General features: G+C 38.8%; 2 protein-coding genes across 6 annotated transcripts in view; one reads left to right on the forward strand and one right to left on the reverse strand.

Annotated features, from left to right (window-relative positions):
- The window catches only part of usp9 (ubiquitin specific peptidase 9), a 78,786-nt gene extending 69,011 nt beyond the window's left edge, over positions 1-9,775 (reverse strand). For 2 of the 3 annotated variants that reach the window (XM_057851715.1, XM_057851713.1), the window contains exon 1: positions 8,714-9,273. The gene's annotated coding sequence lies outside the window, so the exon portion shown is untranslated. Of the gene's footprint in view, positions 1-8,713; positions 9,274-9,588 lie in introns of those variants that run through there. The other variant, XM_057851714.1, reaches the window with a different exon arrangement.
- Positions 9,776-16,126: 6,351 nt separating this feature from the next.
- med14 (mediator complex subunit 14) overlaps positions 16,127-26,496 on the forward strand; it is a 43,891-nt gene continuing 33,521 nt past the window's right edge. The window contains exons 1-6 of one of the 3 annotated variants that reach the window (XM_057852808.1): positions 16,127-16,386; positions 16,458-16,672; positions 19,966-19,992; positions 20,077-20,182; positions 20,280-20,453; positions 22,671-22,800. In XM_057852808.1, coding sequence (XP_057708791.1) covers positions 16,497-16,672; positions 19,966-19,992; positions 20,077-20,182; positions 20,280-20,453; positions 22,671-22,800 — 613 coding nt within the window. In that variant the 5' untranslated portion in view covers positions 16,127-16,386; positions 16,458-16,496. Of the gene's footprint in view, positions 16,673-19,965; positions 19,993-20,076; positions 20,183-20,279; positions 20,454-22,670; positions 22,801-26,496 lie in introns of all 3 variants that reach the window. The other 2 variants (XM_057852810.1, XM_057852809.1) reach the window with 2 other exon arrangements.

Raw genomic sequence — 26,496 nt, forward strand, 5'->3', positions numbered from 1 at the left:
ATTCACAAGAATTTTCAACGGAAAAAGCTCTTTGCGTTTCCATTCGGTCAGCTTTGATGGGGATAGGCCCCCAATGAATCGGCCCCGCGCCCCGTCAATGCATTATGAAGTCTATGGCAAAATACACTTATTGGAATTTATGTATACTAATCTTTTCCAAATTTATAACAAATATTACGGTATTTAATAAATACGGTATATTTTTTTAAAGATTATGTATTTGCTGAAGTTTGTATTTCATTTTGTTAAATTTAGATTTATTAAATAAGTAGTTGCAAAATAAATAAAAAAATCATTGATCCCCCAATGGGTCCTTTAACTATTATCGTTTTGTTTTTCTACTGCCCATTGCAAAATACATGCAGGCAACCTAACAGTACAATTGGATGTTTCAGTTCAGTTTATTCGCACATCATCAATTACGGTACATGATCATACACTAGCAGTTCACATGTTAAGATGGGCGAATAGGACACTCCTAAGAAGCTATTCAAAGCCTTTAGCAGGGGCCCAGTGTTAAAAAGGGCCAGCAAAATATTGACATATTTGAGACCCCATCATGCATGAAAGTGTTAATTTAACAGTTACCAAAACTATTAACTAAAATTGCCGTTTTAAACTTGTCAATTAACTTACAAACATTCAAGGCAACTAGTTGTTCTTGTATTTGTGCCAATTTAGAAACATCCAAGTATGACTGATATCAAGGGAGGAGAAGGGTGTGAGGGGACTATTTTGTTGCATAGTCAAGTTTGCACAAAGCAACAGAACTTCACAAATGATAATTAGCTTGTAGTTACCGCTGGTGCAATAGCACAAAATAACGTTATGACATCAATTATCAAGCAGTGATTCTTAATGGGTTCTGCGAGTCATTCTAAAGGGTTCGGTAAAGTTTAAGGCACACAGGGCCCCATTTTTGAACGCTGACTAAATCTAGGCAAAGTAGCATTTTAGACTAGGTTTTGCTAAATCCCAAATTTACAGGTTTTATTCCACTTCTTTCAACTGCTAGTCCAAAAGAAACTGGTTTGCTCAGTGGAAGGTTGACTCTCACTTGGTATGAGGAAGTACAACAGACCTACGGGTAACGTGCCCTGCGTTTACATTCAAAACAAAAAACAGTTGAGTCCCATTTTACGACATGAAAATGGTATGTGAGGCAATGATGTGATAGAATGAGAATGTCGACATGAAAACAAAAATAGAAACAGTGTCAAATGTACTGAGTTTAATTTCATTTTCCAATGTGAAAAGCAAACCAAAAGGCAAAATTATTTCTTGTAAATTCACAGTTTATTAGATGTGAGAAGATTTTTTTTTTGGGACATAATGACTGTGTACAAATTTGATCATTTTGTGCTGGGTTTTTCATTTAATTTGATATCATTTGAGATGTAAACACGACAGAAACTGCACGGTCAAGGTTAATGCAACCAAGCAGGTTCAATGTTGAACAATATCGATTAAATAGATTAAAAAATTAAATTATTAAATTAAATTAATAAATTGCCAATGAATTTGATAATTGATTTTTGCCAGCAGCTATGAGCAGTCCCGTTTGGGTCTTCATTTGTGTGTAATGTGATTCTGTGCGTGCGCGCCCCTGACTAGAGTGAGAGAGAGAGTTCACTGCTGGACTCAGGTTTAGTTGCCGAATCAATAATATTGACGCTAGAGTTAGATTATCTTGAACCATGTGCGTTGGTAGCGGTGTTGTTAATCTTAATTTTAATCTTGAAAAATTTAATTACAAATTACTCCTTGCAGTAATTGAGTAAGTAACTCAGTTAGACGAAGCTCAGCCTAATTAGTTATTTGGCAAATTTCTTTTTGTCTTCCATAATCCCCCCCCCCATTAAAAAAAAAAAAAAAAAAATATATATATATATATATATATATATATATATAGGTCACACTTCGTGAAGTTCAAAGGGTTTTTGGGACAATTCGCCCAAGCCCAATTCTTTACACTAAACTTAACTAGACACAAGGGAATTGTGGATATTGCAATAACTAGGTAGTAACCTTTCCTATGTTTGGAAGTCATTTAATGTGAATCAACCGTTAAAATTGTTAAAATTGCTACCGTTATTGCATTAGTTCCCTTTTGTCTACTTTCTACATGTGAAAGTTTTAAAACTGTTTCATCATTTAATGATAGATTCAAGTCAAGATTTTGCCAATTCAGGAGTATTTTAGATAAAAAGTTACTTGGGTTCGCTAGGAAGGTTCTCTACAACAGAGCCTTCCTGAGAAGTCTCCTGCTTTAAGATGGCGGCTGTTTACTAACGCTGGCGAGTGTATCATTTCGAATTTACTTCTCTATATATTTGCTAACGCCGCCGAGTGTCATTTCGCATCCAGTCCTATATGCATGTGATATCTAACGTAGCATCATGTGGCCGTAGATTATAGGCTGTCAGCTAGTCAGATATTATTAGAGCCACCTAGCCTAGCATTGCTTTTGCATCGGCGTCACAACTCCCTTTAAAGAAAAATAAATGGGTCATTGACACAATTTATATCAGCACTTGGCTCACAAGAAAAAAAAACATTTGTGTACTGTCAAATAGGCATGTGCCGGTTCGACATTCTGACGGTATGATAACCTTCAGCAAAAATATCACGGTATTGGTAAATGGTGTTATACTTGTATAGCGCTTTTCCACCTTTCAAGGTGCTCAAAGCGCTTTACACTACATCCCCATATACCTACTGGTGACGCAGCACCAGGAGCAACGTGGGGTTCAGTATCCAGTTCAACGGTCCCAGTTGAAGCCTGGAACCTAGTTGAAGCCTGGGACTGTGTGCTTTGCTAAGATGAGACCAAGATTGAGCTTTTTGGCAACAAACACTCTAAGTGGGTCTAGCGTGCCACTAAAGATGCGCATGCTGAAAAGCACCTCATACCCACTGTGATGTATGGGGGTGGGTCAGTGATGCTGTGGGGCTGTTTGGCTTCCAAAGGCCTTGAGAACCTTGTTAGAGCGCATGGTATCATGAATGCTTTGAAATACCAGGACATTTTAAATCAAAATCTGTTGCCCTCTGCCCGAAAGCTGAAGATGGGTCGTCACTGGGTCTTTCGTCACTGGGTCTTTCAGCAAGACATGACCCTAAACATATGGCCAAATCTACACAGAAATGGTTCACCAGACACAAAATCAAGCTCCTCCCATGGCCATCTCAGTCCCCAGACCTTGTTTTGTTGGCAAAAGGGGGTTGTACAAAATGTTAACACCAGGGGTGCTAATAATTGTGACACACATTATTTGATGTCAAATAATTTTTTCTTTATGTGGGATTTTTTCCCCACTGAATGAATGCACTTGTATTGAAGGTTGGATTTTTCTCTTTTTTTCCCTTAAGGTCCCGTATTATTTGAATTAAAAAAATATATATATTAGAAGCTAAAAAACACATCTTTTTCAGGGATGCCAATAATTATGGAGGGCACTGTATGTTTTACCACTGCTAGACACACTACACACGCTGGAGTTAACTCTCGTAGGGGAAACATTCATGACACTGTTTACAAACTTTTAATTTTGTATAATTGTTAAATAATATTGGAGATACTGCCTTCTTTGGTAGCCACCCTGCGCAAACATGTTTTACATCTCTGTTGGCCCACCTAAGCCACGGCTATCTGTAACTTTCCTGTACCCGAAGTATTCCCGTACCAGCGACTTCATATTCTTTGAAGGGGGAAAAAGTTCACGTGTTTTATGTTTATGTCCTCCATCCAAAAATGACACTGAGAAACAACTTAACGGGAAGGGGTGAACCCTGCATTTTTGGGACATAAAAAATAGCTAATACCGTAGAGACAGTATGACGGAAATTTTAGCAGTCTTGAAACCTTGACGTTTTCATACCATGGTATACCTTGAAACAGATAACTGGCAAATGCCTACTGAGAAATTGTTTTATAGTTATACTCAGTAACTTCATTAAAAACTAGTGGTCTGAAAAAGTATATAAACTTTTTGGAATTTCTCACATTTCTGCATAAAATCACCATCAGATGTCATCTGAACTTGGTCAAAATCATACATATGAAAAAACTGTCTGCTTTAACTAAAACCACAACATTTATAGGTTTTCATACTCTAATGAGGATAGAATGCAAACAATAGCAGAAGGGGGAAAAATAAGTGAACTGAACCATCACATTTAATATTTTGTAGCCCACCCTTTGGCAGCAATAACTTCAACCAGACGCTTCCTGTAGCTGCAGATCAGTCTGGCACATCGATCAGGACTCATTTTGGCCCATTCTTTTCTGCAAAACTGCTGTAGCTCAGTCAGATTCCTGGGATGTCTGGCATGAATTGTCGTCATTAGGTCATGCCACAGCATCTCAAAGGGGTTCAAGTCTGGACATTGACTTGGCAATTTTTTTGTTCTTCTGAAACCATTCTGAAGTTGATTTACTTCTGTGTATTGGATCATTGTCTTGTTGCAGCATCCATCCTCTTTTTAGCTTCAACTGTCTGACAGACTGCCTCAGGTTTTCCTGCAAAACTTTTGAATTCATTCTTCCATTAATGACTGCAAGTTGTTCAGGCCCTGAGGGAGCCAAACAGCCCCAAATCATGATGCTCCCTCCACCATGCTTCACAGTGTTGATGTTGGTGAGCTGTTCCATTTTTCCTCCACACATGACGTTGTGTGTTACTCCCGAACAATTCAACTTTGGTTTCATTAGTCCACAAAATATTTTGCCAAAACGTCTGTGGAGTGTCCAAGTGCCTTTTTGCGAACATTAAACGAGCAACAATGTTTTTTTTAGACAGCACTGGCTTCCTCCCATGAACACCATTCTTGGCCATATTTTCACATATAGTTGATATGTGCACAGAGATATTAGACTGTGCCAGTGATTTCTGTAAGTCTTTAGCAGACACTCTAGGGTTCTTTTTTTAATCTCTGAGTATTCTGCACTGAACTGTTGACCTCATCTTTGGTGGACGGCCACTCCTTATAAGGGAAGCAATAGTAGACAACTTCTCTGACTGCCGACTGATGACATCCAGACTTTAAGAGATGGTTTTGTATCCTTTCCCATCTTTATACAAATCAACAATCCTTGTTTGCAGGTCTTCAGATAGCTCTTTTTGGCTGCATGATGCACATCAGACAATGCTTCTCAAGACAATTCTTACCAGGTGTAGTGATTGTGCACACACCTGACTTAAATTGTTTCAATTGCTCTTTAAGTCTCCTTAGGTAGAGGGTTCACTTACTTGCCCCCCACTTCTGTCATTGTTTGCATGTTATCCTCATCTAAATATAAAAACCTATAAATGTTTGGTTTTAGTTAAAGCAGACACTGTTTTTACATCTGTGTGATTTTGACAAAGATCAGATCACACTTGATGGTGATTTTATGCAGAAATGTGAGGAATTACAAAAGGTTCGGATACTTTTTCATACCACTGTAACAAGTTTTATGTACTTAAAAGAGTACAGGTGTAGACTACAGTTAAGTCAGGAAGCTGTAATAAATTATTTTTGAAGGAAATAGTTATCCATTTTGTCTTCATTGCTACTTACAACATGCCTAAAACAACTTCAAGTTAAATTATGACCGTAAATGAAAAAGTAACATTTATCTGATTAATCGTGTAATTGTCTGACTTATCAATTATAAAAAATAATTTGAATTTGACGCACTTTGGAACAGGAACGTATTATAAGATTTAGAAACGAGTACTCGAGCAACTCGAGTAACTCGAGTTTAAAAACTGATCCGAGTAATATTATTCACCTCGAGTAATCGTTTATTTTGACAGCTCTAAACATCACGTTTTGCTCGGACTACTTTTAATGCGGGACAACGCGCTGTCACGTGCGGAGAGGAAGAAGGGGAAAAAAAAAACTTACTGCAGCTGACAGCCGCCACAAACGACGCCGACGTTGCCAAATACTAGCCCGCACGATGGTACGTTGGTAACAGCTAGCGTCTGATGCGTCTCATAAAGATCACATGTATGTTGAACTAGATGCGCAATGACAGACTCGGCCGCGTCTGGGCAGCGTTATTAAACAGCCGCCATCTTAAAGCAGTACAGCGCTAAGCGCTAATAAAGAGCGCTAAGCGCTAATAAATAAGATTAACGTTACTGTCGCTACTAGCTCACGTAAAGTTAGCCCTGCGGAGGACTAGGTTTCAATTAATTATGACCACTGTCGTTGCGTGGCTAACGTGTCTTACATACAGGCTTGAACATAACATAGCATTGTGGAGTGATGAGGGTGTAAAATAAAAACTTAATCATGCTAACTATCAATTTTAGCTCAGTAGTCATTGCTGGATAAAACACCAAGTAGCACTGGTCCCTAATGTGCTCCAGTACAGCCTGTATCATACATTTATTTTGAACACTGCAAAAACTCAAAATCCTATCAGGACTTACAGTTTAGACTAACTTAAAACTTAACTTGAACTTAAAAATGGCTTGACACAAAGAGAAATTCAATTGAAACAAGTGGGAAAAAATCCTAACTTTTAAGTGATGTGTGTTATCAAGCGTAACGGCATTTTTAGGTAATATATATATATATATATATATATATATATATTTATTTATTTTTTAAATAAGATCTAAAAGTTTTTTGAGTGAAAGCAGTGAATTAGTCTTTTTTTTTATTCTAGCTACAATATACATTGAAAATAAAGACATTGATTGACTGAAAATGGTTCAAGATTAGATGAAATGTCTTGTTTTCTCATGTATATTTATAATTGCTCTTCACCTAAAAATATATTTGTTTTATCCCATTACTCGATTAATCGATAGAATTTTCAGTCGATTACTCGATTACTAAAATATTCGATAGCTGCAGCCCTAATAAGATTACATGCTTAACCTGAACGTCCTTGCCCATTTTGTTTAACTGCAACAAGAATGAAGCAAACGTGTCACAAAGAAGCAATTGATGATGACTTTTGTACTTTTTGTGGTCCTAAACATCACTATCAAGGAATAAGACATCGTATTTAAATGTCAGAAAGGCAATGTCATTTATCTGGTAGCGTAATGAAACCCATGGCATAAATGGAATTTCAGTCACGGTGAAATGGGAATTTATACAATGCGAGATAAAACCATTTTCAACCCTAATTTGGTCTTTTTTTTTTTTGATTGAATACGATTCCAAATCTTAGTTATGTGTGTATTTAAAATGATGTGAAATGCAATTAGCCCTGAATGTGATCTTGTAAAACTTGAAGCAGAGTTTTCACAATAATGTTCAATAAGAAAATAACAGGTATATGTCCCAAAGTTTACCAAACAGGTATATTTGTAAGCTGTAAACCTGAGCTAGGATAGCAAAGTATATTAGAAACCTAGATGGTGATCAAAATGACATTAGTAGTCGATCCATCATTTTCCAAGGTAACATCAAAATACAAAATGCCATCCCTAAGCAAAAGATGGCTGCACCACCCACCTGCCAACCATCCAATGATGTTGGTCACCCACCTGACATGGCACTTAGCACGCTAAAAGCCTATTCTAGAACAAACTTGACGTCGGCCGGCCTTTTGGACTGAACCGGCTTTACAACATTCGTGCATTCACACAGTGCGAACTGCTCAACGCACGAACGCAGAAGTACACGGCGACAATTGTCGGGAAGGAAAAACGAGCAAGTTTCATTAACTTGCTACGAACGTTTGGCATATTTGACGTCCGCTTTTAGAGGTCGAGGTTAGCGAACCACCCAAAACAGCCGAGTTGTGGAGGGAGGCCTTGTCGTCAAAAGCGAATTGCGTTGAGACGTGCAGGCCTCATCATCGCTCGGCCCGACCTGACATTACGTTTCGCCGCTCCCACAACGTATGCATTGATAAGCAAATGGCAAGTAGGCCAATTTGATAAGCGCCTCTACCTACGAGCAACCAAGGCTGGGTGGGACTACCAGGCCTTTCCAGTTGTGCTCCCGAGTCGCCATTTCCAGTCACAGTACCAAACATGCGAATGAAGAGTTAGCCGCCGATGCTAGCCGCTAGCTCTACGTCCCGAGTTGGTGCAGTTAGCCAACCCCGTTCTATTTTGACAAGCACCGAAGGCTCAAATGACTCAACATTTAACCATTTTTGCCCAACTCGCATGTCAAATAAACGCGTAAGCTAACTAGCGGAAGGCCTTCATTTGGTGAACCGAGAATAGTGAATAACAGCTAAAAACTATAAACAGGAGTCGTCTATTTCCTGAAATTGAGTTCATACTTCTATCAACCAAGTTTTTAACTCAGGTCAACAATAGTCCTTCAGTTGTTCCAGCCGAATGAAAACACACATAATGTAGTACATGACAATAAAGCTGTCTATAAAATTGCGGATATTCGTAAACACTGCGCGACGTAACATTTCTAGAAACTGCTCAGGCGGTAGACAGCGTCGACAATTGACGGGTAGCTAGCACTAGCCCGGTTAGTTAAGAAAAAATCGGGTGAGTTAGTGTGAAAGAACGTAATGTTAGTACAGCGAAATTCATTTCAACCACATTGACACACAATCATACAAATTCGAAAGCAATAACCGCGAGCGGGTAACATGTCAGCCACCGAAACCCACAAATGCAATAGTTAGTTTACCTGCCGTTCACCACAGCAGCTGACGCTAGTAACTCGCTAGCCGTGCGGCTAACAATCCCCTCTAGCGTTAGCCTAAGGAGCTAGCTGGCTAACAACTCACCAGGAATTTGATATGACTTCCCCTCTCTTCACCGGCTACGTCCAGCGCTGAGCGGCGTCGGTGTCGTCGTAGATTATATAAACGTGGCCTGGTATCGTTGACGGCTTTTCGCAGGAGACGCCGAACCGCTGCTAGAAAGATCTCTAAACCCGACGTCCCCCCCTCTGGCTTCTGGGTGTTTTTCCCTGCGTCACCGGCGCAGTCACAGCCCCCCTGACTCTCGACCAATTTCTGGGGCTTGTCACTTCGGTCCCAGCGGCAGTCACTCACACACAACTTGAATCAGTTCAACATGGCGGAAGCGCAGTCGGTGCGAAGCGGCGTTCCGTTTTCAAAAATAGGCGAGACGAGCCAGCCCCGGCCTTCGACTGTTGAGAGCGATTCCGCCGCAGCCGAGGAAGACAGCCCAGTCAACACAACATCAGCTGAACTGGAAGTGCATTTAACTGCTCCGCCGTCTGATAGCTTCAAGGAGTCCAACTCCGAAACTCTCCAGGTTCCGTAGTTTGATGAAAACCGGACGATGAGCTCAAGTCTCAGCGAGAAAGACGACCCCCGACCACCACACACGTTCACGTTGCGTTCCAGTAACACAAGAAAAGTTGACTATTTCAAAATTATTTCGATTTTCCCGGCTTTGGCCATTACGGCATTCGAAAAGACTGAGGAACCGTGAAGTCAACATGCAAAATGGCCGCCGAACCTGTTTGGAGCAGTTTGGAGCAAGTGAAACCAAACCAGAATGTTTCTTTTTCAACGCCGTCGATTCTATTTTCATATTTTTTAACTCAATAAATCGAATTACACCGATTTAATCGTACACCTGTCGTGTTTCAAGGCGTAACGTGTAATGTATAAGCCCAAGCGTTGCTTACCTGTTCAAGTCGCCGCTACTTCAGCGTTATTATCGTGGAAAAACAAAACTTTACGGATCCCAAAGTGAACCGATATGAAAGCACTTTCAATTACCCAACTAAGTGTTGATGCCTCACGGGTATGTCATTTGTTTGCACACCCTCGTGTGGCTCAGCGACAACAACAAGCCGTAGCAGAATTCTTTCAAGTCTGTGATGTTCATGTGCGTATACGCTTTATGTGTATTCGGGTGATAACATGAACGTGATTGTGGCCTTACCCCGTATGCTCCTTTTTTTGTTTTTGTTGTCCAGCTGTTTTGTAATAAATGGACATCACGGATACAGTGGTATTTTAAAGAGTGTAGACAAATAATTCAGAAGCGAATCATTTATTTAAAAAGCTAGTCGTTTTTATGAAGGAATATTTGTTTTCCGAGGATAAGGGAACCTCGCACCAATGAAAAAGCAACCAAAAATTATACAACGCAATCTAATTCAAAGCCAGACGAAAAGTAAAAACAAATGTTCTTTTGCATGATGTGAAATGTTGATATCAACAGGAAGTGGCCCCGAATTGCCCCCGAATCAACAGGAAGCGACCCCAAAATGTCCTCAAATTAATTGAAATTTACCTGATATTAACAGGAAGTGATCCAAAAATCAACAAAGTGACTGATGTCAAGAGGAAGTGACCCTAAAATGCCTTAAAGTCACCAGGAAAAGATCCAATATCAATAGGAAGTGACCCCTAAAGGTCCCCAAATCAATAGTGACCCGATAACAACAGGAAGTGACCCAAACATGACCCCGAAATCAACAAATTGAGTAATATCAACAGGAAGTGACCCGATATCAACAGGAAGTAACCTGATTTCAACAGGAAGTGACCCTAAAATGGCCCAAATCAACAGGAAGTGACGTGATATCAACAGAAAATGACTCTTAAATCCCCTAAAATCAACAGCAAGTAACCCGATATCAACAGGAAGTGACCCCAAAATCTCCCCTAATCAACAAAAGGTGACCTGACATTAATAGGAAATGACTGAGAAATGCCCCAAATCAACAGGAAGTGGCCTAAAAATGACCCCAAATCAACACAGTGACTGATATCGACAGGAATGGACCCCTATACGCCCCCAAATAAACAGGAAGCTACCTGACAGGAAATGACCCTAAAATGCCCTAAAATCAACAGGAAGTGAACCAATATCAACTGGAAGTGACCCCGAAATGTCCCCAAATCAATAAAAAGTGACCAGACATCAACAGGAAACGACCAAGAAATGCCCCAAATAAACAGGAAGTGACCTAAAAATGACCCTAAATCAACAAAGTGACTGATATCGACAGGAAGTGACCCTGAAATGCCCCCAAATCAAAAGGAAGCTACCCGATATCAACAGGAATTAGCCCGAAATGCCCCCAAATCAACTGAAAGTGACCTGATATGAACAGGAAATGACCCCAAATCAACAAACTGACTGATATCAAAAGGCAGTGAAATGTAAAAAAAGTAAAAAAGTAAAATGGTCTAAGATGAACAGGAAGTGACCATATAGCAACATAAAGTGACCCGATGTCAACAGGAAGTGAACCAAAATGACCCCAAATCATATGAGGCTTTGCTATAGCAAAGGCCCGGATAGTAAAACTTAATTTTTTTAAATGTCGTTTCTTCGGCGCGCCGCACAGCCCGAACCGTTTCAGCACCGTTCAAATATCGACATAAAAGTTGTATACAGAATTTGGAAAAAATGTATGATTTCCCAGAAATTTGCCAAAAACATTCCCATTCATTTTTAATGGGATGCCACGTCCAAATTTCCCATTCACTTCCAAACGCATACGCATATGTAAGTCGATGCCGTTGACGGCCATGGACCTCCAAATTTCCCATTCATTTCCAATGGCAAAAAAACAATGTCCCCAAATCAACAGAAAATGACCAGATATCAGTAGGACGTGTCCCCCAAATGTCCCCGATTCCATTGACTCATATGGAAGTCGATGCCATTGACAGCCATGGACGTCCAAATTTCCCATTCATTTCCAATGGCATTTACTTTGGTTAATGACATTGACGGCCATGTATGTTTATGTTGATTCTATTGATGCGAATGTACTTGGATTCCACTGAGGCATATGTAAGTCGATGCCACTGATGGCCATGGACGTCCCAATTTCCCATTCATTTTCAATGGCAAAAAAAACAATGTCCCCAAATCAACAGGAAATGAGCAGATATGAATAGGACATGTCCCCAAATGACCTGATATGACCAGGACATGTCCCCCAAATGTGCCCAAATGACCAGGACATGTCCCTCGAATGTCCCCAAATCAACAGGAAGTGACCTGATACTGTCCCCAAATCAACCTGGGCGGGGCCAAGATCTGTATCCCCCCACAGCAAAGCCCCATCCTAAATTGTCCAGAAATTGCAGTTTCTAGTTTGAAAGTGACCCGATATAAACAGGAAATGACCCCAAATCAACAAACTGATAATAATATTGATAATAATACATTTTATTTATAACTCACTTTACATTTGGAAAACAAATCTCAAAGTGCACATTATCATGTACAAAAATGAAATAATAAGACTAAAAATAAAATAGGAAAAGCAAAAACAGAAACACAGATAAAATCAGATACAAATCAGATAAAATTAGCCAGAGTAAGCTTTTCGAAAAAGGTAAGTTTTTAGTCCTTTTTAAAATGCATCCACTGACTCCAAACTGACTGATATCAACAGGAAGTGACCCTAATATGGCCCAAATCAATAGGAAGTGACACGATATCAACAGGAAGTAAACTGATATCAACAGGAAGTGACCCCAAATCAACAAAATGACTGATATGAAGTTATTAACAGGAACTGACCCCAAAATTTTAATCTTATCCATCTTATTTTTATCTGATTTTATCTGTGTTTCTTACTGTTTTGCTTTTATTCTTTTATTCATTTTTAAAAAAAAAATGTTTACATGGTAATGTGCACATTGAGATGTTTTTCAAATGTAAAGTGCATTATAAATAAAATGTATTATTATTATTAATATCAAAATGTTCCCAAATCAATAAAAAGTGACCTCATATAAGTAGGAACTTGGGAAGTGACCCCAAAATGTCCTCAAATCAATAGAAAGTGACCTGATATCAGCAGTAAGGGACCAGAAAGTGACTTGAAATCAAGAGAAAGTGACCGATATCACCAGGAAGTACTATTTAGACCTTGGCGTATTCCACTTGATGTTTTTATTGTATGTCTTATGTTTACATGTGTATTTAACTTTATTTTGATAATGTAATCTCGATCGGTGACCTTGATTGTCATAAAAGGCGCCTTCAAATAAAATGTTTATTTTTTTTTTTTCATCATGTATTTGTGCTTCTTTAAATGTGTTTGAATCATATCAGCGTTTACGCTAAAAGTGCCTGCTAAAGCTGTAGCTTATTGAAAGGAGTACACAAAAATCTGATTAGTTGGCATTGATCTGTAACACTAAAATATAATTAGGATAATTGATTTCTTTGTTTGATTGACACGCCAATTCTTTGCTAAATCCAGTGGTCGGCTCAAAATGTTAGCCTGCAGCCCACTGCGGCTTTCAAACACATGACGTGATAGACTCATCGCCCAAACTATCTGAGTTAGGAACTTAATCCTCCATTTTATTTTGCTTGGTGGCCCGAAGCTGATAAGCCTGCAGTCTTCTCTGGCGTTCTGACACTTCCTGGCTGGCAGTCCGTAAATTTCCTCCAGCGCAAAGGAGTGTGGGTATAACTGACCTCACATTTGTCCCAAAATGCTTGTGAGCTGTGTCATTTTCTGTTTAAAAATTATTTACTCCTTTATCATAGTTATAAGAAATTCTTCAATATGCATAACTAGGTTCTTTGAGCAGCCATCTTTCACATGCCAAACTGCAGCCCAGTGCCCAGTTTTTATTGGTCTGCTGCAAATAATGAAAATATCATTGAATATGGCCCACACAAGAAGCTTGAGTTCAGTCTACCTACTGTGGCACTTGTCAGGTTTAACGTTAGATGGAGCTAGTCACTTAAACAGTGCTTCGCCGTTAGCTCAGGAGTCAAAACAAAGATCATCCAATGTTTTAATTGAGCTGGACATTTTTGTCTTTGTTCTGCTTGTTTGTTTCAGTCGTGTAAATATATGTACAGTATGTAAAAGGTCGATGATATATCGGCCCAATCCCGATGTTTTTTCATCTGATTGTGATCCTCTGGGCATAGGCGAGCTAGGTGGTTGCCTAGCATGCCATCTAGTGGAAGGGGTGCCAAATTGCTATAGGGGAAAAAATTTCCTCCTGTTTCCCGAACGTATGTTAACATATCAAGTACTGCATATTTCAATATACTACATACAGTGGTATGAAAGAGTATCTGAACCTTTTGGAATTTCTCACATTTCTGCATAAAATCACCATCAAATGTGATCTGATCTTGGCCAAAATCCCACAGATGAAAAAACAGTGTATTCTTTAACTGAATCCACCCAAACATTTATAAGTTTTTATATTTCAATGAGGATAGCATGCAAACAATGACAGAAGGGGAAAAAATAAGTAAGTGAACCGTCTGCCTAGGGAGACTTAAAGAGCATTTGAAACCAATTTTTACCAAACAGTTTAATTCAGGTGAGTGCCCAGTCACTGATGACTCTGAGTGGTTTAAAGCTGCCCTGTCCAACATAAAACACACACCTGGTAAGAATTTTCTTGATGCAAAGCATTGTCTGATGTGCATCATGGCTCGGTCAAAAGAGCTGTCTGAAGACCTGCGATCAGGGATTGTTGATTTGCTGGGAAAGGATACAAAACCATCAATAAAAATCTGGATGTTCATCAATTGACAGTCATAGAAGTTGTCTACAATTGGAGAGAGTTTGGCACTGTTGCTTCTCTCCCAAGGAGTGGCCGTCCACCAAAGGTGACACCAAGTTCAGCGCAGAATACTTTGTGAGGTAAAAAAAAAAAGAACCCTAGAGTGTCTGCTAAAGACTTACCAGAATCACTGGCACAGTCCAATATCTCTGTGCACACATAAACTATATGTAAAACTATGCCCAAGAATGGTGTTTGTGGGAGAACTCCACAGAGAAAGCCACTGCTGTCTAAAAAAACATTGTTGCTTGTTTAATGTTCGCAAAAAGGCACTTGGAGACTCCACAGAAGTTTTGGCAAAATATTTTGTGGACTGATGAAACCAAAGATGAATGTTTTGGGAGTAACACACAACATCATGTGTGGAGGATATATGGAACAGCTCACCAACATCAACACCTCATCCCTACCGTGAAGCTTGGTGGAGGGAGCATCATGATTTGGTGCTTTTTTGCCATCTTAGGGCCTGGACAACTTGCAATCATTGATGGAAGAATGAATTCAAAAGTTTTGCAGGAAAACCTGAGGCCGTCTGTCAAACAGTTTAAGCTAAAAAGAGGATGGATGCTGCAACGAGATCCAAAACACAGAAGTAAATAAACTTCAGAAGAACAAAACAAATGTTCTGGAGTGGTCAAGTCAAAGTCCAGACTTGAACCCCTTTGAGATGCTGTGGCATGACCTAAAGACATCGATTAATGCCAGACATCCCAGGACTCTGACTGAACTACAGCAGTTTTGTAGAGAAGAATAGGCCAAGATTAGTCCTGATCAATGTGCCAGACTGAAATGGAGCTACAGGAAGCGTCTGGTTGAAGTTATTGCTGCCAAAAGGGGGTGGTGGGCACAAAATATTAAATGTGATGGGTCACTTTTCTATCATTCTTTGCATACTATCCTCATTAAAATATGAAAACCTACAAATGTTTGGGTGCTTTTAGTTAAAGCAGACACTGTTTTTTCATCTGTGTAATTTTGACAAAGATTAGAAATTCCAGAAGGCTCAGATACTTTTTCACACCACTGTATGAAAAAAAAAAAAGATTTTGGCCAGATTAGCCATCTGCTATTTTGAACAAAACAAAAATTATCACATAACAACAAACTAATTAGTGTAACTAGCAATTAATGAAACAACTGGAACAGTAACCGAAGAAATAAGGAGCACTTAAAATTAACAACTTTGAGCGTTGGGAGGCATGATGCATGGGTGGCAATATGTTGTACAACAAGTGTTGACAGCAGGTGTCAGCTGAGGTTATCTGTCTCTCCAAAATGAATCTTCTTGAAGCAATGAAGCTTTACAGACAATTGATTCAAAGCTTCATGGTGTTTCATTTGCTCTCAAGTGGTCTTGAAGCCCAAGAAGTAAACAGTGTTGTGAATTCTATGGCTATTTATTTCAGAAAATGATATGAATGCTACTGTATGAACAAAAGTGCTACAAGGATCAATTTCTATTCATTGTTATTTACAATATTAACAAAATATACAATATTTCATTAAATATAATGTAATTTTTTGGGGGGACTGGTGGCTCCTAGCTACACTTTCGCAAAGGGTACCTAGTCACTATGCCTCTGTTTAACAAATGAAAGTGGACGGACTTCTCTTGCACCCTTTGTTTTGGGTTAAAGAAAAAGTTTGCACACCCTTGTTCTAGGTCTGTCTGTTTTGGTAGTTCACAAGCAAGTATGACTGGCTATGAAAGTAGTGGCTTTAACTCCTAATCCTCGAGGCTCTTGTTTTGGTTTTCTCCCTCGCCGGGCTTCTTATTAATGAGCCCCATCATTAGCAAAGATGGCGGCCGAGCGGCATTGAATACCTTCCCCAACCGCGTTTTCACTTCTTCGTGAACTGCGCAGACCTTTCTGGTGAAGTTACTCAACTCGTCCGCGGAGCGAAATGTAGGTAACCCGCGGCTTGACACGTTCCTCCAGGATTTTGGCCAGCACAAGCCGACAGTCCCGCTTTTTAGCGCCGGTTAGCTTGTTCGTGGCTATCGCCGTATTGTAAAATGGCTCCAGTGCAGATCGGCGCTGACGGGCAGTTGGTGCCGCTCGGGGGCCCGGTTGTCTCGGGCCCTCAGCCACCAGCACCCGGTACCCTGGCCACACATGGAATACGACTGAGCCTGCTTATCGACTTCCTTCTGCAGAGAACCTACCATGAAATCACCCTACTGGCAGAGCTGTAAGTAGACGAAGGCCTCAAATGCTAACTATGCTAACTATAAACTTAACCCTATCACCCATTAAAACATGTATTCCCATGAGCTATAAAGTCCTTTGGTCCGTACACAATCTTTATGACCTAAACTTTTGTGCTTGACATTTGACCCGACAACTTGACCTTTGACAGAAGTAAGGAACAGTTCTTGTAAGGTTGGAAACGTCTGTGTAGCCCCGATATTATACGATTTGCGATACGAAGCTCATGTAACGGTAATCTTACAATATGGCGATACAAAAATCATCGATACACGGGCCAAGAACTCAAGCTACGATATTCTACGACACAATTATTCAAGGCAAACAAGCTATTTTTTGCACTGTCTGTCTGTCTGTCATCTGTCTTCTGCACAAACTAAATAAATTAAACACTATCTTATTGCAGCATTCAGCTCCACTAATTCCATTGAAAACAATGGACGTTCTATATATTTTGACTGCGAAGAGCGAATGAACATTCGTCTCCATTAATTTCTCAGTTATTATTTATGTATTTATTTTTTTACTTACTACAACAACACATACTCTGTGACCTGGGCTGGAAGTACTGTTGTCATGATACTAAAATTACCAACTCAGTATTGATACTAAAAGAAAATACTCAATACAAATATTTTTGGGATAATACCTAAATAAAAAGCCCAAAATTAGTATTATTTTTCCAATGAACTCTTTCATTGCCATTGATAATGATACAGGTCCAATTATGTGGCTCTTAAAAAGTAAAAGTAAATTCAAATTAAAGTTTATCCCTAGTAGTTATCCAAATGAAGTGGGAGGGATAGCCACACCTCTCACTTTAAATAGATTTGGACATCAACTGCTGTCAATGGCAGCCAATGTGTCAACAAGGAAAAATTATACTCCATTACAATCGGTAGTGGTGCAAAATCAAATTTGACAGCAAAACCCCTTTCCCACTGGCCAAAAAACCCATGTCAACCCACTAACAATCGGCTTTGGGTGGCAGTGGGAAAGGTGCAGCGACCCGCCTCGACCCGTGTCAATCAACCCGCCAAGCGACCCGCGTTAAAACCACCTCTGCTCTGATCGTCATGCAGTGTGAAAGCAAAACCCCGGGTCAACAGTCAACACCCTAATCTACGTGGTGACGTTGGCTCTTACGTTATGCGTCATAACAACGTGCTCGTCGCCTCCCATTTAACATGCCTCACAACCGTAGTTACGTCGATGCGTATACGTCGATCAAACCAAAATTCACGTCACCTATGTTGCCTCAGCACAAGCAGAGTGTTGATCCTTTGCTGCATTTCGAGCATTTTGAGGGCAGTAAAAAGCATGAAAACAGAGATCACAAACGGAAAGGAGGCTTCATGTTGCTCTGCATTGTTTACTTCCTTGAACTGAATGAACTCAGTCGCACTTTTCGAAGCACATCTTAGCGTGGTGACGTCAAGTAACCTTACGCACGGCTGAGGAGGAGTGGGGGGGGGGTTAGACGGGTGGGGGAAAAAAAAAAAAAAAGACACGGCTTTTTTTTTTTTTTTGTCAATGGGAAAGGTGCCAAATGCCAATTGCTAGTGGGTTGCATCGGCTTGGAAAAAAAAAACGCGTTGACCCACTAGTTTCAGTGGGAAAGGGGCATAAGTTAGGGCTGCAGCTATCAATCATTTTAGTAGTTGATTAATCGATGAAATAGTTCAAATAATCGAGTAATCGGATGAGGAACATAATAAATCAAAAATACCTGAGCTGAGGCTTCAAACACTATAAAAATAAATGAGGCTCTAAGTACGACAAAAACAGAATTGGCTAACTTAAATAGCAAAGGTCTGCTAACTTAAATGCTATAAAATGCTAACTTTTTTTTTAACAATCCTCTCAACAAATGGTTCAAACACATATTCCAACAAAAAATGGCTAAATACGCCTATAAACTAAATTACGAATGCATTAAAAAAAATATTGGCTCAAACAAAAAACAGGCTCATGTGAAATGGGAGTTAATAGTATAATATCAGATTCACTGTTGCCACTTGAGGGCAGTGTATCCACCCAAATCAATAAAACTAAATGCAAACACTTTCAAAACAAACCATTACATGCTACTTTAATTAAACGAATACTCGAAGTAGCAACATTTAATTCATATATTTTATTTCTAATCGAATTACTTAAATTTATCGAATAATCGTTGCAGCACTGCAAAAAGTTTCTGGTGACCTGTGGTTGTGCAAAAACAAATAAATGAGTAGGGCTGCAGCTATCGATTATTTTAGTAGTCGATCAATCTATCAACTATTTAGTTTGGATCATCAAGTCATCGAACTAGGAACATTTAATTCATTGCAGAATAAATAAATACATTATAGAAGGGCTGCAGCTATCGATATCAATTATTCTATCAATTAGTTTAAATCATTGAGTATTTAGATTAGAAACATTTCATGTATAGCAGAATAAATTTTATGAGATGTAAAACAAAGGCTTGCCAAGATTGCACTTTCAAAACAGCATTAAAAGCGAATACAAAATAAAAAAATTAAAAAAAAAGTTTTTCTTCAAATTATACAGAATTGCACTTTCATTTCAAAATTAAAATACCTGAGTTTAGCTTCAAACAGTATTTAAAAAGAAAATCATGAATGAGGATCCAATTACAACAAAAGAACAATTTGCTAGCTTGCATAGTAAAAGTCTGCTAGCTTAAATGCTATAAAATGCTAACTTTTTATTATTTTTATTTACAATTCTCTTTTTAAATCATTCACATATTCCCACAAAAACCGACTATATATGCCTCTAAACTAAATTACGAATGCATAAAAAACAACAGCTCGAACAAAAACTTACCTTATGTTGGTCTTAACAGGGAGCAGCTGGATTCAGCTATGTTAAATGAGTTATGTCATGTTCACTGATGCCACTAGTGGGGAGTGTATCCACCCAAATAAATAAAACTAAATGCAAACACTTTTGAAACAAGCCATGACAACGCCACTCTAATGAAAGGAATCCTCAAAGCAGCAAAATTTGAGTCGAAGTTTTTTTTAATCGAATTACTCGAGTTAATTGATGAATCATTGCAGCACTATGAATGAGTATTGATACTTTTGGAATCAAATATCATGTATGGATACAACATTTCAGTATCTTTTTGATCTTTTTGACAACCCTAGCTGGAAGTGAATGAGTTAGGCTCATGCTAAGAATGCTTGAATAGATGTCAACCATCCTTGAAAGGGTTAAACAGCTTACAAGGGATGTCATGCAGTTCTTGTGTTCTTCTTTTAGGCTTCCAAGGAAAACTGACATGGAGAGGTATGTTGAGTGTTTTGATTTTACTTGCCCCGCCCCTCACATTTTAAATTGATGTCAACATTTGTTGCGCTCTTCCTTTTAAAGGAAAATCGAGATTGTCCAGTTTGCCAGTCGTACCAGGCAGCTATTTGTGCGCCTATTAGCATTGGTAAAGTGGGCAAGTAATGCGGGGAAGGTGGAAAAATGTGCTGTAAGTTTCCATCAAGAATTTTTTAAACCGTACATGTGAAACTGCACTTTAAAAAAAGAAAAAAAACAACTTTGCCTTGTTGTATCTATGGCGACAGATGATTTCCAGCTTTTTGGATCAGCAGACCATCTTATTTGTGGACACAGCAGACCGACTGGCGTCACTAGCTCGAGACGCCCTGGTGCACGCGCGCCTGCCCAGCTTCGCCATCCCCTTCGCCATCGATGTCCTCACAACCGGTTCCTACCCACGCTTGCCCACCTGCATACGAGTAAGTTTGATTGGACGTTTTCACTTTTCTAGGACGGATTTATACTGTATTCGGAATTCATACGCACGTACACACGTTGCTATATTACATTTCATCTGGTTGCTTGAACCATTGAGTTTAAATCTACAGTGGGGCAAATAAGTATTTAGTCAACCACCAATTGTGCAAGTTCTCCTACTTGAAAAGATTAGAGAGGCCTGTAATTGTCAACATGGGTAAAGCTCAACCATGAGAGACAGAATGTGGAAGAAATAAAAACAGAACATTACATTGTTTGATTTTTAAAGAATTTATTTCCAAATTGGAGTGGAAAATAAGTATTTGGTCACCTCAAACAAGCAAGATTTCTGGCTGTCAAAGAGGTCTAACTTCTTCTAACGAGACTCCACTCGTTACCTGTATTAATGGCACCTGTTATAACTCATTATCGGTATAAAAGACACCTGTCCACAACTCAGTCAGTCACACTCCAAACTCCACTATGGCCAAGACCAAAGAGCTGTCGAAGGACACCAGAGACAAAATTGTACACCTGCACCAGGCTGGGAAGACTGAATCTGCAATAGGTAAAACGCTTGGTGTAAAGAAATCAACTGTGGGAGCAATTATTAGAAAATGGAAGACCTACAAGACCACTGATAATCTCCCTCGATCTGGGGCGCCATGCAAGATCTCACCCCGTGGCGTCAAAATGATAACAAGAACGGTGAGCAAAATTCCCAGAACCACACGGGGGGACCTAGTGAAAGACCAATGCTTGGGATTTGTTATGTGAGCAGACCATTTGCATTCATGGTGCAAAAATAAAATGGATGAAAAATAAACTAAATATAGTGCTACAATTTTAGCACTTTTTCCAAAACGTCAGTTGAAGTTGTTCTAATTTTTCCTCAGAGTGTTTATTTGGCAAATCTTAAAGTTGTTACATTCATCATTATTAAAGCATCCAGTGGGGCATCACAAAAGAATTAGCTATAATATGTCATAGACTTCACAATGTATTGACATGACACATTCTCCATTCACCGCGTCATGCCTTCCCAAAGGGGGCCGTCCCACACTCCGCTTCATTTATTAGCAGTCGGTCACATGCAGCGATCCGACGCCGGATTTAGGTTGAAAAAGTATGAATGCTGTACTGCATACAAACAGGAAGGTTTTTCTGAGGAGTGATTTGTTCGAGGATTCTTGGTCATTACTATATTTTTCGTACCATGCATGTATTTTAAAACGTGAAAAAAATCAATGGGAGAAATTAGCCGCCACAGCATTTGCATTATACTTGACAATATTTACGCAAAATAACTGCGAACTGTCCAGTTTTTTGCTTTTAACCAAGAATTGATACTGTTTTACGTCCATATCTATAAAGAATTCAGGGATTTAAGCATTTATTTACAAGAATTTAACGGAAAAGCTCTTTGTTTACATATGGCGGCCACTAATTTGTTTACCGGCTAGCACCATAGTTTGCAATATTTACGCAAAATAAATGCTAACTGCACGTTGTTTTGCTTTTAACCAAGAATTGATACCGTTTTACGTCCATATCTATAAAGTATTCAGGGATTTAAGCATTTATTCACAAGAATTTAACAGAAAAAGCTCTTTGTTTACATACGGCAGCCGCTAATTTGTTTACCAACTAGCATCATAGATCGCAATATTTACATAAAACAAATGCTAATTGCATGTTGTTGTTTTTTTGCCTTTAACCAAGAATAGAGACCGTTTTACGTCCATAAATCTATAAAGAATACAGGGATTTAAGCATTTATTCACAAGAATTTTACGAAAAAAGCTCTTTGTTTACATTTGGGGGCTGCTAATTTGCTTACTGACGAGCAGCATAGTTTGCAATATTTACGTAAAATAAATGCTGACCGCACATTTTTTTTTGCTTGTATCAAGAATTCAGACAGTTTTACGTCCATATCTATTAAGAATTCAGGGATTTAAGCATTTATTCACACGAATTTTCAACGGAAGAAGCTCTTTATCTGTATTTCCACTCTGTCAGCTTTGACGGAGATAGGCCTCCTATGAATCGGCCCCGTGTCCCGTCAAAACTTAAAGTCATTGAATATGTTATGTCCACGACTGCATATATCGGAACCGGTTTGATATCGGATTTTTTGAGTTGGACAATACTGGGATATCAGTAAAAAGTCACTATCGGACTGCTCTATTGATCATCTTTGCTTTTTTTTGGAATAGGACAAAATCATTCCGCCTGACCCCATCACTAAAGTTGAGAAAGTGACAACCTTGAACCAGCTAAATCAGATCCTACGGCACCGCCTCGTCACCACAGACTTGCCCCCACAGTTGGCCAACCTCACAGTCGGTAAGCATCTTTAATTGTGTCACTGTCAAGGTATCGGAAAAAATGTTTTAAATTGCATTTACAGTGGTACCTCTACATACGAAGTTAATTCGTTCCAGGACCTTGTTTGTAAGTCGAAATGGTCGTATGTCGAGCAAGATTTTCTCATAGGAATACCGTATTTTTGGACTATAAGTCACAGTTTTTTTTTCATAGTTTGGCTGGGGGTGCGACTTAAACTCAGGAGCGACATGTGTGAAATTATTAACACATTATGATATCATTTCACATGTTATATTGGTGTTTTGGAGCAACACTGATGATTTGATAAACTTGTTAGCAAGTTATCTGAATAACTCTTAATAGCTATGGCCACGTTCGCGTTCTGCCTTTGGCAATATGTGTTCAATTGTATAATTGACTTTTTTATATTGAAATGCATGCTTTTAGTTTGTGGCGCTTTCACGCCCACATGAGGGCACACTCGCACTTGTTTACGTGAAGAAGGCCGCTCACACGCCAGAAGAAGACGGACAGCTACGCAGCTTGAGTGAGTGGGCGAGTTAGCGAGAGAGAAACAAGGCTGCAAACCTACGTTCATTGTTTATGCCTGTAAAATATCTCTACATAGGCAACTCCTGTATGTAACATCTTTTCTGTTGTTGTTGCGTATTTTCCACCCGCGATCGGACACATAAAGCCAGTTGTGTGGTTGTTTGAATGAACGATGTGCTAATGCTAGCGAACGCATGCTAACCGTTTGTGTCATTGCTGTAACAGCACCTAATTATCATTTTTTAAAAAAACTACGAAATTGATTCCGCCAATTATACGGACGTCAAGCATCGTCATTTGGGAGTTTAGCTCGCTGTATAGCCAGGACCGAGCCATAACGTCCTGGTGAGGACAGTATATTGGCATTTCGTTGTTCATGCACTGTACACTTATTCAGCATGTTGTTATCTATTGTATTTTTATATTGCCTTTCAAGATGACAGATCTGTTCTATCTGTTGGATTTTATCAAGTAAATGTCCCCCAAAATGCGACTTGTACTCCGGTGCGACTTAAATGTTTTTTTTTCTCTCTCTCTTCGTTGGGCATTTTATGGCTGGTGCGACTTATACTCAGGTGCGACTCGTAGTCCAAAAAATACGGTAAATTATAATTCCATTAATTCGTTCCACAGCCCAAAAACCTACACTAAATCCTTAATAAATACTGCCGGTACTATTACAAATGAAAATTAAACATCAACAAACAACAAATAAGTTATAAATAAAAATCAGAATAACATAATCATAATTAATAATCCTGTAAATAATGTAACGAATCTGATTCTAATGTGGCGGACACTTTTTGCTGTATCTGAACGCACCGCAGGGCTGACGTCACAGTGAGATAGGTCAGGGCGGTAAATCAGCACACTAACAATAACAAAAATAAACAAAACCAACAAATATGCCAGGGGGTATAAACACGTCACACAATGTACATTTGAAATAAAAAAAATAAACACTGCTGAAATCAAGTACAAAAAAGTTCTAGCCTTTCACAAATACTAACTGTTTTGACGGCTTTCAAATTCAGATTTTTTTAACAGCTTTATGTAGCATACAGCTTCGTTATGAAAGTGAGAAAAAGGTGACCGCTTGCTAAATTTACATTTGTGGAGGTAGAATTTTGATTTAAAAAATCATGCTTTAGATTCGTATATAGACAAAAAATGATATTTTCCCATTTGAGTTTCAACTCCACATGTAAATTTCTGCTGATGAAAGAAAAAAAAAAAAGATAATACTTTCGTTTTCTGGAGAGCACAGTCAACTGCGGCGGACAGTGAGGGTTTTGTCTTGGATAAGTTCTTAAATAAATGATAGAAACGTGACGAAGCTGCCGATTTCCTTGGCGATGTTACCGCAATAATAATTGTCACCTTAACTTATAAAGACCGGCGAACGGTAGTCGGAAGAGGACCGTGGGGCTGTGTTGTTGAGCCAGTTCACAGATGCGCACCCCACGCTCATATTTTTCTATAATTTGTATCTTCATTTCAAAGGTAAGCATCACTTTTTTCCTTGTTTACCAACTGTACCCACTTTTTTGAAACCTGTGTTGATTTCTCACACAAGAAAATCCGCCGTGCATTCGTTTGCGGTGCTGTCATGTCGTCGTATTTGGAGCTTGTCGTCGGATGTAGAAACAAATGGCGAGTCAAATTTTACGTCTGATGTCAAAAAGATTGTGTGTCGAAGCGATCGTATGTCGAGGTACCACTGTATTTGTTTTTTAAATATGAACGAATTGGCTGTTATTGACACCCATAGACATCCAATCTATTTTGACTGGAAGGATACAACAAACAAAATGATATAAAATGACATATCATCATGAGAATCTCATATCGCCAATATAGTGATTATGTTGCTTAGAAAGTGAATGAACTAGCCTGAGAGCCCATATGCATGAACTGTTCACATTATAGCACATGAGCTATATTTAAAGTTGACCTCTAGATGTCTCCAAGCATTATATTTACCTCATAAAAGACAGACAGACTTAATGGCACGTCATGAAATCAAATGTCAAACTCATGGTTCTAAAAGGCAACTAAAATGATCACATAATGATTAAATAGCATAACTAGCAAGTAGTGAAACAATTTGAACAGTAACTGAAGAAAAAAGTTATCGTTAGTGTTCCATTTTACAATAGATTTTCCATATTTTGCTTTGCGGCCAATTGGGTCAAAGCTTCATGTTGGTTCATTTGATGTATGGCGCCATCAAGTAGTCTTGAAGCAATGTGGTCAGAAATGGATATTTCCCCATATCACACACCAATCGTTCTTCATGTTGATTTCAAAATGTCAGATTTTTGTTATAGTGACTAGCTACATCTAGTGTTTAAGCTGAGAACTGCAAGAGAATGTAGGCTGAACTCAAGCTTCTTGGGCGGGCCATAGTCACTGATATTTCAATGATACTGAATAAGATAAGTAGGGATGCAACTATTGATTATTTTAGTAGTCAATTTTAGGAGAAGCAAAACAAAGGCTTACTAAGATTGCACTTTCAAAAGAATGCGAATACAAAATACAATTCCCGAGTGTTTCTTCAAACTATGCAGAATTGCACTTTCATTCCTAAATAAATGAAAAAATCTGATATTTTAAATAAATGAGAATCCAAGTACAACAAAAGAACAATTGGCCAACTTGCATAGCAAAATTCCACTAGCTTCAATGCTATAAAATGCTAACTTTTTAAACAAAGCTCCTAATAAATCATTCAAACACGTAATCCCTCCAAAAACTGCTAAAAGTACCTAAATTACGATTGCGTAAAAAAAAAAAAAAAAAAAAAACAGCTGAAATTGGTCTCAACAATGAGCAGCTGGATTCAGCTGTTAAATGAGTTATGTCATATTCACTATTGCCACTAGAGGGCAGTGTATCAACCCAAATCAATAAAACCCAAATGCAAACCTCTTTCAAAACAAACCATTACAACGTCCCTGGAATCAAAGGAAACCTCGAAGCAACAAAATTTGATCCGAAGCTTTTTTCTAATTACAAATTACTCGAGTTAATCGTTGCTCAGCATTAGAGATGAGCAACAAAATAAACCTGAGTTATTGCATTTCATTTATTTGTTTTAGTTATGACAATGCACGTTAATCAATACATCAGTAAAAACTAGGGCTGTCAAAATGATCG

This window comes from Corythoichthys intestinalis, chromosome 12, assembly GCF_030265065.1.
Source record: "Corythoichthys intestinalis isolate RoL2023-P3 chromosome 12, ASM3026506v1, whole genome shotgun sequence".
NCBI classification, from domain to species: domain Eukaryota; kingdom Metazoa; phylum Chordata; class Actinopteri; order Syngnathiformes; family Syngnathidae; genus Corythoichthys; species Corythoichthys intestinalis.